General features: G+C 39.4%; 2 protein-coding genes across 2 annotated transcripts; one reads left to right on the top strand and one right to left on the bottom strand.

The window, feature by feature from the left end:
• Positions 1–375: 375 nt before the first annotated feature.
• Positions 376–4370, bottom strand: pgrmc1 (progesterone receptor membrane component 1). Its single transcript, XM_079172019.1, has 3 exons — positions 4068–4370; positions 2519–2674; positions 376–2258 (listed from the first exon to the last, which is right to left on the bottom strand). Exons 1-3 carry the CDS (start codon positions 4360–4362, stop codon positions 2161–2163), a joined length of 549 nt encoding a protein of 182 aa, XP_079028145.1. The 5' UTR covers positions 4363–4370; the 3' UTR covers positions 376–2160.
• A 1386-nt stretch (positions 4371–5756) lies between these two features.
• rab24 (RAB24, member RAS oncogene family) lies at positions 5757–15307 on the top strand. The gene is made up of 9 exons (XM_079171027.1): positions 5757–6088; positions 7245–7366; positions 8728–8796; positions 9694–9772; positions 10294–10361; positions 10461–10560; positions 11434–11484; positions 13234–13293; positions 13933–15307. Exons 2-9 carry the CDS (start codon positions 7250–7252, stop codon positions 14001–14003), a joined length of 615 nt encoding a protein of 204 aa, XP_079027153.1. The 5' UTR covers positions 5757–6088; positions 7245–7249; the 3' UTR covers positions 14004–15307.
• Positions 15308–15453: the final 146 nt, after the last annotated feature.

Genomic DNA, 15453 nt, shown 5'->3' with positions numbered 1-15453 from the left:
TTTATGTCATTACATGGTAAATAATATTTTAAAAAGGTATTAAAATAAACAGACCGACTTAATTTTGTAGTTTTCTTTATTAAATCAAAATATCATTTCTCAGGATTATGACATTTAGTTTATGTACATACTGAACATATTCCCTCTTTCAATGTATTTTTCAGAAAGTGGCCGATCTCTCTGTTCACCTCTCAACTTCTTCATTATAACATCAGGATTAAACAACAACAAAGTGTCTGCAACACTTCACAGACACATGGAGAATATTGTATTTTTAAATGACAATACTTTGAGAGCATCAGCGGCCTCACAATAAACGTCTGATTCTTTCCCATCATGTATTTAGTGTCAAAAAGAATGTAAACAAACAGCTGAATAATTGAAATGATAACTTTATTAAATTCAACATTACCGGCAGCAGCTTCTTTCTAGTGTTCACGGGTGAAGACATTTATTTTGTACACCTTTCCTCTGCAACAAGTGATGAACGACAAAGATGAGCACCAGAGTGAGGGCTTCACATTTCACTGTGTTCTGCATTTATTTTGTTTTTGTAAGAAATCATTGCACATTACTTATTTTATCCGACCTACAGACCAAAATATGAACGGAATTCAAATTATAAAATTGTGTAAAGCAAAAGAAAAGCGGCAAATTCTTGTATTTGAGGAGCATGAAACCAGAGACGGGCTTATATGTTTTGCTTGATAAATCACTTTACATGGTTCATGGGATCTATAATGGGGATCTGAGGCTCTGCAGCAAATAACAAGGATTGTCATTGTGAGTTCTACACTAATCTGCAGAAAATCTCTTGCTTTCACCAGAAATGAACACTGAATATAAGAGACATGTATCAACAGAAGAGTTTCAAGACGGCATACTACAACAATAAGTAAAGAGCCGGGGGAGCAGGTTAATAACTAATAGTTTCCCAGATTTAAATGGTAAATTTAGGAGAAAAATATTGCAAAGTGAAGCAATGTAGTTCTTCTGTCTTTAAATTTGAGACTTTTTATTACAAATCACTGACTTTATAATCTCAGAGAATATTCAAGTTTATATTTTCTTGTACATTTGTTGACATTTCTTTCCATCATAAAGTTCCCACTTTGTTTTCTTGTTAATTTATAACTTAATACTTTGTCTTTTTTTTCATGGTATATTACCCCCCCCATGCTCTGTAATGACTTTGTCTTCTTTTAAATGTTTTACCTACAATGTTTGTAATACGCCGTCGTATAATTCAGTTCAGCCTAAACATGTGATGGGTTAACAACACATCTGTACGTCATCATCATCAGGAAACAGTTCACCCCTCATATACAAGGTAAATAAAGCTAATGAGGTTATTAGTACAGTTCATCAAGAAAAAGTCTGTTTAGCAGTGTTTTATTCTCAGCCTGCGTGTTACACTCATATTTGTGTTAAAAAAAACATTGAGGTGGGAAATGCAGACCTACTAAAGCTTACCAAAGGAACTTCATTTTACAAAAAAAACATTCCAAACGCTCGTCTGAAGAGTCAAACAGAAAGTAAACGCTGGAATGAGTCCTCTGGGTCGAGATCTACTTTCAGAGGAAACTAGGTTTAGGTGTGACTCAAAGATGAGCGTTTTAAATGTTCTCTGGAAAGAACACGTTAAATCTGCCCTCTGGCTCCAGAACCTCAATATACTTCAGCTAATTTTGAGTGAAACTACTTCCTGAGATAATTCATTTCAATGTGAGCCGAGCCAAACCTTGAATGAAAGGAATGTGTACAACCTGCGACACGTCAGCGGCGATATTATCAACGTGTACGACAGAGCTGTGGATTATCTCGCAGCCAAAGCTCATCTCCTCCTCCTTTAGTCAGCCGACTATACTCCTGACCTCCAGGACACATAACCGTCAGTGGAATTGGTCCATGTTCTTGATTCTCCACAACAATAACAACTCTAACAACACTACAGCTCTACATCAGAATGCAGCATACTTAGCCGTTAGTGCCACAAGATTAACGGAGATGAATGGAATTCAGTCGGGGTTGTGAAAGTCCAAACGTACTAGAATACATACAGAAGATTGGCCCCTAATAAGGAGGCAACAGGCGTCAAAATTACAAACCAACATTAAGGCATCGACCATTTTCTCCACGTCCAGCTCGCCCTTCATGTTTCTAGTCTGCCTTTTTGTCTTTTCCCTCCTCCTCGTCGTCGGTGTACTCTGTGGGCTCGTCCCCTGGTTTCAGCAGCTTGCCAATGTAGTCGTACTTAACTGGAATGGAAGACGGGAAGAATAAAATAAATGAATAACTGCCGACAAATTACCAGAAAGAGATTTAAGGACACTGCATTGTGTTTTGAAGCTTGTTCATCGAACGCCATTTCTTTTCTCCTGAGTCATAAAGTAAAATATTTGTTGTCTGATGTTTTAAAGGGAAAAGATGAGATGCATTGCAGTGGAAAGAATCGTTTCTCGAGATACTTTTCTGGCTCAATAACTGTGGCGTTTAAACCGTCACATCTCGTACTCACAGGTGAACTGAGTCTCCCACTCGGAGAGGCTCTCCTGCTGCATGGCGTTCAGGTCGGACAGGTCGTCGTGTTCGTCTTTCAGGGCCTCCTTCTCCAGGCAGAACGTAGCCAGACCTCTGGACGCATCTCTGCCCGCAAACACTCCATACGGCCCCTCTGTGAGACGTGATACAAACAGTGAGGTGAATGCAGACGACACATTCAAGAACTGCTGAAAGCGGATCATTTTGAGCTTGTTTTACATGAGATTTTTCTGGTGATATTCTATGTGTTTCCCATGCAAAGATCATAACCAACAATAATATATTTGTGAGGTGGTTCCAGTTGGAAACAGTGGGCTTAGAGCTGAGGCAGACTTTTGGTTTTGGTCCAAAACTATTCAGCAACACACGGCCCTTGGTGTTCAACAGCCTGTAACAGCTGTGAGTGTTATCAAAGTGTCCTTGAGCACCAGGCCCTCTCTGTCCACGGACACACTTTAAAATCAGCCAAATTCCTTTAATAACAAGCCACAGCAGGACTCCAGGCTTCAGGGCTGGGCGTGCAGTGGACTGAAAAAGGTTTGCATGACTGTGAGATATGTTGTTGGTCAGAGGTTACAAGAAACAAAGGTTACAATCTGAGATAAGATAATCATTTAAAAAAAAAAGAAAAAAAAGGAGGAGGTCTAACTCTGCTTCTGTTTCCAGGCAACAGAAACCATGAAGCATGACGGGGCATATTCTAATTTCAGAGAACACATGGTTCAACTCTGGTAACATCGGTTTAACCTCACTCCTGCAAAGAACAACAGATCTGAGGCCTGCTCTTACACCAATGAATTCATAACATTTCTTTATGTCTGTCTTATATTGAAGATTTAGCTCTATAAAGTGTTTTTTTCTTCTGATAAATCTTCCATTTCCCATCGACTTAGTTTTGGGATAAACGCACCAAATGTGTGGAATCACGGGAAAAATACAGGAGCGTTTTTACCATTTACTTAAATCTGCCTTTTAATAAACTGTTGTGTTGCTACGTTTTCCTAAAGATCTGAGTAACGTTACTTTTTTTTCTCCCCAACTGTAATTACATACGGTTGCCACACTATGTAATGATTCAGCATTAAACCAAACATTACAATAGAAAGAAAAGCCCACTGCACTTTGGAAACATGGCGGCGCCCGGTTTGTTTATGTATTTTCTTTTTATACCAAGGAGTAACTCAACGTCTTCAATAGACGATCTGTGGTTCCAAGGCTATAGCAACTCCTCTGTTGTGAAACGGGATCTTCAATTTTTTGCCTGCTCGCTAAAGGGGGTGTGACGTTAGCTGCGAGTTACAAAAACTCAATTTAAACTTGTTGTGTTTGGTAATGTCAGAGAATTGCTATCAAGTGTGTATTAATAAAATGTCACCTCAGCGCCATAGACTGTAGCACAGAGCCAACGGCTACCACACGCGAGCGTATGTGAGTGGCGTAATGTTCTAAACGTTCGAAACACAAGACGGACGGAAAAGAAAACAGGTCATACCAACTTAATGGAGAGGGGTTAAAGTAATGTTTACCTGGCCCATAAAACTTCTTCCCTCTGGTTACGTCGAACACTTTCCCGTTGACTGCCATGAGGATCCTCGGGTCCTGGAGTCCATCGTAGGGCTTCAACTCTGCGAAGGTGAAGTCTCTCTTTTTCAGTTTGGGCAGCGGTATTTCCACCTCGCCGAGCTCCGGTGGTTTGTCCCCGCGGAAGATTTTGTACATGAGGAACAGACAGAGGCTGAGCAGGGTCAGGTTCAGCGGGGAGGTGAAGATCTCCTGAAAAATGCCCCCAGAAGTTACCTCGCTTCCTTCTTCTTCGGCCATGTTGGGTCCTCTCTCCGTCCGTGTGTGTGCGCTGGGTGGGAGCCCACGGATTAGCCAATCACAGTACAGCCTGAGAGGCGTCGGTTAACCGTTTAAACCAATTAGGTTATTCTAACTGCGTGCCATAAAAAGCATCGAAATATAGATAGATACATGGATATTACATTATATATTCTAAACTGTAGGCTATCACGATATACTTCTCTTTCTGTAATTATTAATGCTAGTTTTTATTATCGATTGTTTCATTATTTTGTATGGTTTATTGATTAGTTTAATCTATAAAGTGCCAGAAAAAAGAAAATAAATAACTGAAAAAGCATGAAACAATTAATCAATTATCAAAATGGTTGTGTTAATCAACTAATCCATATAATTATCTAATAGCTATATTATATGTAGGCTATAACAACAAACATAATTAAAAAAGTTTAATTTGTTTGAAGGATGTTTTAATGTTATGGAGAATACATTTGGTGACCACAAATAGACACAAAACAGCCACATAGGGACGCAAAACATCCCCAAAAAGTTGGCCTACTGAAATGTACTTTTTGTTCTATTGTCCATTATATCATAATACAGGCTTTTCCTTAAAATGTCCGCAGTTTGTTTTGTTGGTTCTGTCTGAAGAATGTAGACTTCAGTACCTGTTTACAGACATTGTTTCATAGCTCAGCATCTGATAAATGCCCACCAACAGTGCAGGAGGGCGCTTTGTGTTTGACTTGTTAACGGTGCAGTCTGTGCTCCAGATGTGCCAAAGTTATGTTTTATAGCTGCAATGTCTCTGGGATTGTGTTCATATTTGATTTGACATGGATGGAGGTGTATCATATTTGCTCTTTCACTCTCATGTTATTGCTCTAGTTTGTTATGTTTGCAGCATTCTGTCAGCCAATGTGGGCCACATTTTGGCGCATGATGCTTTGAAAAAGGCCAGTTTATTTATATAGCAAATTTCAGCAACAAGGCAAAGAGCTTTATATAAAACCTCAAAAGACAAAGTGCAAAAAATACATTATTAAAGGTCAGGTAAATACCAATTACAAATTATTGTTCTATGTGTTGAATCTAAGTAGTATTTTTTATTTGAATCATTGTATTGCTATGGGATTAAAGATGTTTGTTATGTTTAGGGTTGCTAAACATATACCATGATACTTTCTGAGATGGTTATCGTTACAACCCTAGTTATGTTTCGAAAACCAATAAAGATAATGGTTTGTGAAATTGTGCATGTGCAACTGTCCAATAAAAAACAATAAAAAAACATCAACACATCCGGCGATTGTCTCACACAATTCGGGCACTTCCGGTTCCTGGAAACCGCCGCCTCTTTGGTTCCCACCCAAACAAAAAAGCTCCGATGGAGATTTCTACCCTCAGAAACAGCTCTGTATCCGGCCAGCTGATCACCGTCAGTTAGCTGTGATTGTTATTTAAAAAAAAAATCGAGCTTCTGTTAGCTCGGCTACTATCTCTTTCTGTGACGTCACTGCAACTCTAACTTGGCTGTTTTGTAATTTCACCCCATTGCGCAACAGTCAGTAACTAGCTATAGCTGCTGCTTTTCAGTCTCCAAACAGCAGCTCTGGAGAGATGACAAGCGGTTTGTCGGTCACCGGCGGCTCTACTTCCAAACAGGTCTGACAGCCCTGGCTCGGATCGGATCGGTTCGGCTTGGCATGTCACGGACGATTTGTTGAGTCAAGCTAGCTACCAGGTGAGTGTTTGTGTGTGAGGCTAGCTTGGTTAGCTAAAGGTTGAGCCGATGCTGGTGTTCTGGCTGTGTCTTGTTTGTCCCTATGAGGACAAGTGGTGGAAGAAGTACTCTGATCTTGTACTAAAGTAAACTTACTTCTACCACAGAGTAGAAGCTCTGTTACAATAGTCCTGCATTGTGTTTACAATATTTAACTCGTAATTATCAAGGTGTATTCAGTGTTATTTAGTCATTTGACAAGTAGAAAGCTCAGAGAATGTTGTGGAAAACGTACTGTACTTGAGGTACTTTTACTGAATTTAAATTAATTTTCTGGTTTAAACTACTTTATATTCTATACGTTTACCATATAATATCATATGCTTCTATTTCACTACATTTAAGAGGCAGACATTGTACTTTTTACATGTATTTGACAGTTTAAAGATTATAAGTTTATAAGATATATTATCACACAGACAGTACATCAAATGTGCTCTAGCAGTAACATTAAAATGCTGCTTCCGTGTTAAAGCATCAGTCATAAAGTTCCAATAATATGATTTATGATAATATAACTCCATTCTGTCCAACAAGTACATTAACTTTGATATTGAAAGTGAATTTTGCTGGTAATACCTTTGTACTCTTGTTACTTTTATTTGTAACAAGAGTGTTTTTACTGAGTGCTATAAGAGTAACTTTTCCACCGCCTGTATCTTTATAAAGGGAATATTTCGTAACGAGCATGTGCTCATGCGTTTTTGACATATTCTTTAGTGGCAGTCCCACTCCACGATTTGGAGGGCGAGACAAAGTTGTGGCAATTACAGTTTGGTTTCACTTTCGTGTTCTCAGCACCATATCTTAATAACAATACATAGAAATACATCAGATATCTGCACACACAACAGATGACACGGATAATCAGAAGAACGCAAAATATTTGGCAGTAATCCCAGGAAAGTTTTGAATATGGTTATTATGGAGTTTTATGACACATTTGAAATGCATGCAAATAGTTTTTATGATTTCATTGGTATTGCCACTCATTTGTTGTCTATCCTGTCTTGTCATCACACAGCACTCTGAGCATCCTTGTACACACTAACCCCTCCCCCTTCTTCCTGTTTCCTCTGCTGCGGATCTCACCCTGGGCTTTTCCTCCACACTCCAGTTACCATGAGTGCGATGCGTGTGGATGCCAAAGTGGTGATGCTGGGAAAGGAGAGCGTGGGGAAGACCAGCCTGGTGGAGAGATACGTTCACCATCGCTTCTTGGTCGGCCCGTACCAGAATGTGAGTGTCGGCTGCTCTGCTTCAATTTCCACGGCCACGATGAAAGACATTATTTTGATATATATTTAGCCCCGGGGAGGTTGTGGTAATCGGGCTCAAGTCCGTGATCATCTCAAAGCATAGAAGCACTCACATAAACCGATGAAGTAATGTTCAGATGCTGCATTAGACGAGCATATTAAATGTTGGAGCTATTCAGACATGCCTCTCTCGTGTCCTGTTTTTACAACTTCACAGTTGCATGAAGCAATACAGCAGCTTTGGGAAGTATTTAGGCGAGGAGGGTAACGGTACACCAAAGGCACAGTTTGGTGGGAATTCGGAAGAGCGGTAAAAAAACCAAATGCATAAGGATCCGTTTCGATTCTTTCATTATGAACAGACAGTAGTGCAAGTGTCAAAGACGGACACAGTCGACTTGCTGAGGACTGAAGGAGCATTTTGATCACTGGCAACTTTGGTGAACTGTTTTGATTATTAAAAATAAGGGACATTTTTAACACTTCTGTGTTATACTGTACGGACACTAAACAAACACTTTCCCAAAAGGCAACAGGTCACAGTAGGCTATAAAAGTGAAAAGCATCTATTATGCTACGAAACTGACATTAAAAAATGAATAGAATAATAAAACATTTCAGTTAGTTCCACCGTCGCAATATATATACCTTCAAAGTAAACAGTTCTGTATTGCACTGTATTAATGCAGTTATGTTGCACTGTATTAAGCAGTACATTGTGAACTGTGAACTAACACTCCGTCCTCGTCTTACACACGACTCTGTTGCTGTTGTAGCTGACCTTGCACCCACAAGCCGGTATTCCAGCGCCGCTGTTTTATTTGTGTTCGTCATATTGTGACTGATCCGCTTGTTGTGCTAATTTTAGCAGATGTGCTAACTGCATATGGCTTAAAGACTCGCGCGTATGAACTTTGGTTCCGCTTTATGTGCATCATTCTGTATCCCGTGTGTTCTGCATGCACGGAACCGTAACGGCACGATTACACAAACTGTAACAGCACTCTGACTTCTTCACTTTTTGCATTATATATTTAATTTATAAAGGATTGAATGTTATTGTTTTTGACTGTCAATCTACACGCAATAAGTCGGAATGACAAAAACTAAAATCTCTGTATTACGCAAACACTCAGTAACCAGGTTAACCCACACTTCCACCGTACAGTATTTGCTGATTACCAGTTCACAGCTAACTGCAAAGAAAATGTAAATGTAAATGACTTTTGCAGGATTATGAGCAGAAGCTCCATGTTATCGTTTAGACAGTTCCCCCAGTCTACAGGGACTCCCAACATTTCCATCCATGAATGTCTGATGCCTATTTTCTCGTCCTGACAGACTATCGGTGCTGCTTTTGTTGCCAAACCAATCCAGGTGGGAGAGAAAGTGATCACTCTGGGAATATGGGTGAGTTAGAGGCTACCGGATATGAATGTTAGTCTGTTTTCTGCATCAGTCCCACAACTTGGCATCGGATTCAGCGTTGTACTCCTCTAACATTGTCTGACTCAAGGTGGACGGTTAAAACTAAAAAAGGATCAACATAAATACAGCAGAACCAGATTTATTGTCTTTGTTTTATACATCATTTTCCCATCAAAACCTGGCGCCTACATTACCCACAATGCATCTCAACCACAGACCGTTTATTTTTAATCCATGGTCTTTTTATTTGTTTATCTAAGTTTTCCAATAAGATGAATGGTATAAATTCAGCATTAGTATTACAAATTATTTAATTTTTTCAGAGGAAATGTTGCTGTGAGACTTGGTTAAAGTAAAAACAAACACGATGAACTTGTAGACTATTTGAATAACTAATACCTTTTATCATGCATGTGATGATGAAAAATATTTGTTTCCACTTCTGATTCTTCTGTGTTGGATAAATGATCTATGCATGACATATTACAGTACCTTATCTGTAGATTGATTAGACTTAATAAACAATTTTTTGGAAAGTTTTATTAAATAATAACCAAAAGAAACAGTTGAGTTTAAGTTTTCACTTTAATTTATTGTCTTATTGTTATTTATATATTGCTTTAATTTCTAAGTGCATTATTTTTGGAAAAATTGTTAATGACTGAAATAAATGACTCCTTCTAGGTGATTCCAGAACTTTTATAGCATTTAGGGGAAATTAGCTTTTAGCTTGTCACACTGGGGATTACGAGGCATTTAAAGCCTGCATGGGCGTTCTAGGAGACTGTTAACAGTTATTTTCAGATCTCAGGTGTGAGAGCCGAGACATTACTGGAAGATGGATCTCAGTATTTTTCTTTCTCCGTCTGTCTCACTCAGGACACGGCTGGATCAGAGCGCTACGAAGCCATGAGCAGAATCTACTACAGAGGAGCCCGGGCTGCCATAGTCTGCTACGGTAAACCTGCACTCATCCTAATCATCTTAACGACAGCACTCAGGTGTCAGAACTCTGGGAGCTCTTTTAGTATTTGGGCCACAGCTGTATGCATTTGTAAATGAACATACAGAACTGAATGCACATGGTTACTTTTTGTGGCGCTTTCAATGGGGAACAGAGCACTGTGCTGCTGGTACTTATAGCAGGAGGATTTGTTTTGGCTTTGGCTTGGAGTTCCAATTTCCAACAAGACGGGTGGTGATAGACTTAATCAGCATTGTGGGAACTTGTTTGGCAAAGGGCTTCAATGTAACGGACATTCTTTTATATGTAAATATATCACCGTTTACCATCCAGTTGTTTCTGTTTGTGTTAGTGTTAAACCTTTACTTCAGCCTTTAAATCTTTTTTTACATGACTCTTCATTGAGAGGAATCAATAGCTGGTGGATTAGTCCTGGCTCCGAGTTCTGGCTTTGCTGTCCTTGTGCGCTTTATGCACGTTTGTGTTTACATACATATCTTATTTCTGACTTTTAGATATGACCGACACCAGCAGCTTCCAGCGAGCTCGGTTCTGGGTGAAGGAGCTGCAGAACTGCGAGGAAGTAAGAGAGCTTTTCTAGTCTAAAGTTAAATGTAACAGAGCTTAACTGTAACTCTGTAACATTGTGTTTAGTTTCTCTTGACTGTGTTGTCTTCTCCAGCACTGTAAGATCTACCTGTGTGGCACTAAGAGCGACCTGATTGAGGGAGATCGTAGCCTGCGGCAAATCGACTACCACGATGCTCAGGACTTTGCTGACGGTAAATACCATCTCCCGGTTATAAACTGGTCACTATACTGGTGCTCTAATCTGTACAGAACTGTGTGTGATTGATAAGGTACAGTACTGTTATGGAGCCTTCATTTAGATGTCTGAACAGCAGAATACAACAGATCGATGTGGTTATTTTAGCTTCATATTTATGTGCACTAATAGGTTGTTTATATATTATGCCACACTGATAGTTTCCTTTCTTATTAATGTACAAACTCCACATGTCAAACACCCTTCACAGGGTCTGCAGGTCATGAAAAGTCTTAACAAGCATTGAAATTTGTATCCTCAAAAAAAAAAAGGGCATTATAACTTCAACTGTATGTTCTTGTATCTGATTGCAGGCTTTCAGTAGCGAGGAAGCTCATCGTCTCATAATATTCAAAATCTTAAATTAAATTAATCAGTTTTAATTGGTTAATCCATTAATGCATTTCTGCCACTTATCTGGGTCCAGGTTGCTTTGATTCCATTAATAATATTCTGAATTTTTTTAAAATATACTGCTAAGAAGTACTGACTTCTGGGGCCTAATTTTTCCATCATGCTTTCAGACGTCAGCCGATAAAACTGTGAAAACGGGTAAAAGCTAAAATATCTTAGATTGCACTTGGTGAACCCTGCAGAAACCAGTTCAAGGCTTTACATTCTAGCCGTGTTAACAGAGTTAATCTTTAAACCTGAAAACAGGTTTTACTATTTACCTGGACATTTGAGATTAGGTTACTGACCAAACTAAAGGCTTGTAAACGTCCTGAACGTGGTCAAAGGATATATAATCAAATGGTTAACCTCTCTTTCAAACGTTTGTGCAGCAGCCGACTGACGTTTAACCTCCCTGCTTTGGTTTGCTTCACAGAGATCGGTGCGCTGCTTTTTGAGACCTCCAGTAAAACAGGAAATAACGTGGGTGAGTCACACCGTCAGTCATCCTGCAGAACGTATTTAACACGGGCGGTTGGCTGTGATCACAGCTGTATTTATTCACGGTCTGTCAATTGAGGAAGTGAGTTTCCCTCAGAACTCTAATATTGACAAATGTTGGCAACTTTTCTCGCACATAAACTCACTTGATTATTGTAAGACATCACCCATCCCAACATAGCAGATAGTCAGGAAAGACACTTTTCCGCATGAAAAGTCTGTTTGGAACATTTGAACGAGAAAGTCTCCATTTAGCAGGTTTACCTCATTTGAATTCACCCCCTTTTAAACCGGCACCTTCATTCATAAACGCTAATTTAACGTTGGTTTTCAGTCCATTAAAGGCCCTCTGTCACTTTTACATTAGTCACGTTAGGTAAGGAAAACATTTTGGGAATAGCATAGCAGTGAACAGAGCTCTGGGGTGCTCCTAATTTCACAACAGAAAATGTAGATTTACTATTATTAAAGAAAACACACTGTGTTCTTTTAGATAGGTACGATTTTAACCATGCGAGAGTCAGACCAGAGACGCCAAACTAGCTTTACAATCTGTCAAGATTCTTCAGTACCTCACGTCGAGAGGGAGAAACAGGTTTTTAACCCCTCTTACAACCTCAATAATAAGACCACAACTTCTTCTGCACATTTTCAATTTTCAAGTAAACATCTCTCATCATTCTATGCGTGTGCACTGCATCACAGAATTATCTAATAAATGATTAAACTGATGAGAAAATGTAGTAGTATCATTGTGATAAGAAGGGATGAGTGTCCCTCATGTCTTGATAAAACCAGTAAGAAATATGTAATGGGCAGCTATGTGTGATTGACATAAAGCCATTACTTCAACGGATAGGCATCAATGTTGCACATTCACTGCCCAAAAATAACTGTCGAAGGAGCTGCTGCTGTTGGCCAGTCAAACTAATTCAAATGAGCTTTAAACTCAAATTTCCCAAGGAGAAGTAAATAAAACTAAATAACAGAAATTCTTCGATTGCAAACATTTAAATGATATCGAGGAGGGTAATAGTGAAATGTTTGCTATTTGAAAATATGTCTGATTGTGTAAAAGCATAAATATGTCAGACATGAGTCAAATTGAGACATTGGTCTCTCATAGAGACTATTTTCACAAAGTGATTTTCTAACCCTCAGTGGAACTCTTAAGCCAGTCACGTTATCAGAATTTGACTTCGATGACAGATGCACCACAGAGAGCCATCAGTGGGACCAAATCCCTGTAATCACAGTAAAAAATATTGTCAAAGATAATCAGCTTTTGTACAGAGATGACCACTGAGAGCCTCTTTTCTGTTCAAGCTCGACAACACTTAACATCATGTACAAGTGCATTTCAAGCTTCACAGATCAGAAAAGAGAAACAAGCACACGCATGTGAACATGATATAATACAGTATACCGTGGACCATGAGCTGAAACACAACATTAACTTGTGTAAAGTAGTCAAATTCCACTTGAGAACAACAGTAAAGGCTTGTTTGTTGCTGCACGTATGCTGGCGTAGATAATGTAATGGTGACAGTGTACTAGGGTTCATGGAGGAAGGGTTTTTGGAGCCTCTCTTATCAAACATGCTGCTTGTTAGAAACTAAATGTGGCACAGTTATTGCTTTTTATAAACCAGGTATTATGAACCTGAGTGGATCTCTTTTTAATCCGGTCTTGATGGAAACTGGCGAGCTTTATTCTTTCATCTGCTTTCTGACAGATGAGTTGTTCCAGAAAGTTGCTGAGGATTACAACACTACTGCCTTCCAGTATATGACACGTGAGTATTCTATCCACGAAAACTCAGGAATCCTTTGCATGCAATCTAAAAAGGAGGATTTTGAAACATACCGACCTCTATATAAACCAAACGAGCGGCGGGGAGTGAGGCGGAGGGACCGTTAGACCACCAGCCCATTTTTCGGCTCATTTTCTGTAACCAGTGCAGCATTAAAGCACGGTGGGATTGTGAAGCTTGTCGAACCGTCCATTTACTAGCTATCTTGTTAATTCCACCATGCTTTAATGCTACATTGATTACAGGAAAATAAGCCAAACAAAGCACTCGTTGTGCTTTCCTGCACTGTGACGAGTGTGTGGATGAAGCATTAAATTGTTACGTGTTACTTATTTACTCTGGCTCTCTACGCTTCGTAACGTTACTGCGAAACTGTCTCATAAAGCTGCACACTAAATACCAAGCAAGGTGGTTAGCCTAGCTTAGCATGAAGACTGGAAACAACTAGCCTGGCTCCAGCCAAAGGAAAGAAAAGCAGCTCCAGAGCTCACGGTTCTATCTTGGTCGTTTAATCCAAAGTGTGAGAACGTTTATCTAAAGGGGGCAAGTTTTCCTTCACTGATCCCAAAGCTGCTATAAAGACAAGCCTTTTGAACATAAAGTCTCTTCCTGTTTTTGCAGCAGAGGAGACGGGAGTAGACTTGGGCCAGAAGAAAGACTCGTATTTCTACTCCTGTTGCCATAATAACTGATGCCGGGGCAACAGGAAGGGAAACAGAAGCGGTAACCTTCCTTTGGCTGGAGGAAAAAACGTGGATAAACTGGATGAAGGGAAGAAGTCACAGAAGAAGGAAGAAAAGAAAAACAAAAAATCAAGCAGTTCTGTTAAAAACTTGTTATGTTCATTTCTTTTGTGCCATAAAGAACTGACGGCTTTAAGACTTTATGGAAGAGGATCTACTGCAGCTGTTACTGGGTAGGATAGAGGGATTCAAACAAACAACACTTCCTCATTTCCCTTTTCTTCTGTAGCTTCTTGACCGTGGAAGTAAACGTGTCTCTAAAGCGGTGGCGTTTATCAATCTGAAGTTAAAAAGATGGATCCCACTGAACACGGACTGGCAGAGAAAACGTGATTGATTGAGCGAGAAGTGCAGTGCTTCAGGAGGGTGGAGGGTTTGTTTACAGCAGTTCATTTTTGTTTACCTGTTTAAACCTGTCTGTCAGTCATCTTCGATGAAGCCGACACAAATGGAGTGAAGCCAAATAGGCTACAAAAAAAACAACTTACTTAAAATGTATTATTCTTTTTGCAAATCTGGTACAACTCATGAATGAATTGATACCAATGAGCCTTATAAAGGCCTTAATACCCCGCAGTAGATAGCGTTTGTTTAAAACTTTTGAAAAGCGTTTAGAAAGACGTTATGGATGTATTAAGAGAGCTGGATAGGGCACTACCATGCTGCCGGTGGTCATGTGTGGTACTGCAATATTTCTTATTCTTGTGCAATCCTAATATCATTTTTGGGCTTATGTGCTGGGTGAGTGACTTTCCTTCAAATGAATCCAGTTCTTATAATACATCCGTAGTGACAGCGCGCACCAAACGCTCCTGTACGTTTGCAGCATCAGCTAAGAGTCTGATTTAAAAGCGACTATAATAACATCTCTAATTCAATTGCATGGCCTGCGCTCACTGAAAGGCAATAATAAAAGGACAGTTACTCTTTCTACATTCAAGCTCTAAATGATCTATTTGGTCATTTCAAATGCAAAGTACACTTGAAAATGTGACTGTCAACTTTTCTTTCGGTGAAATGTTCCTTAGCGCTGAGGTTTTTAAGAAACACTGATCAAAGTTCCCCTCTGTGGTGAGAAACAGCATATTTCACCAACACAGGAAAAAAAACTCTTAACTGGGTGAATGTTGTAACGCGGCTCAAACTGTCATCTCAATGTCCTCAGCTGTATTTAACTCTTAATTTATTGCCTTTTAAGTTGTGCTGCCAGGAAGACGTGGGGAAATAAATTGACACAATATGAGTTTCCTCCATGTTGCTGCTTTGATGTGTTGACGTTTCATGTGTTGATAATTTGATGCACAATATTTTATATTGAGGGCTGTTTCAGACAGACCGGAGTAAAGTACAAATATGTTGTGTAAGGTTAAAATAATGTTTAAAAAGCTCTGAAAGATTT

Source organism: Pholis gunnellus (assembly GCF_910591455.1).
Source record: "Pholis gunnellus genome assembly, chromosome: 13".
Taxonomy (NCBI): domain Eukaryota; kingdom Metazoa; phylum Chordata; class Actinopteri; order Perciformes; family Pholidae; genus Pholis; species Pholis gunnellus.
The sequence above is the reverse complement of the archived record's forward strand: the minus strand, read 5'-3'. Positions and strand labels throughout refer to the sequence as shown.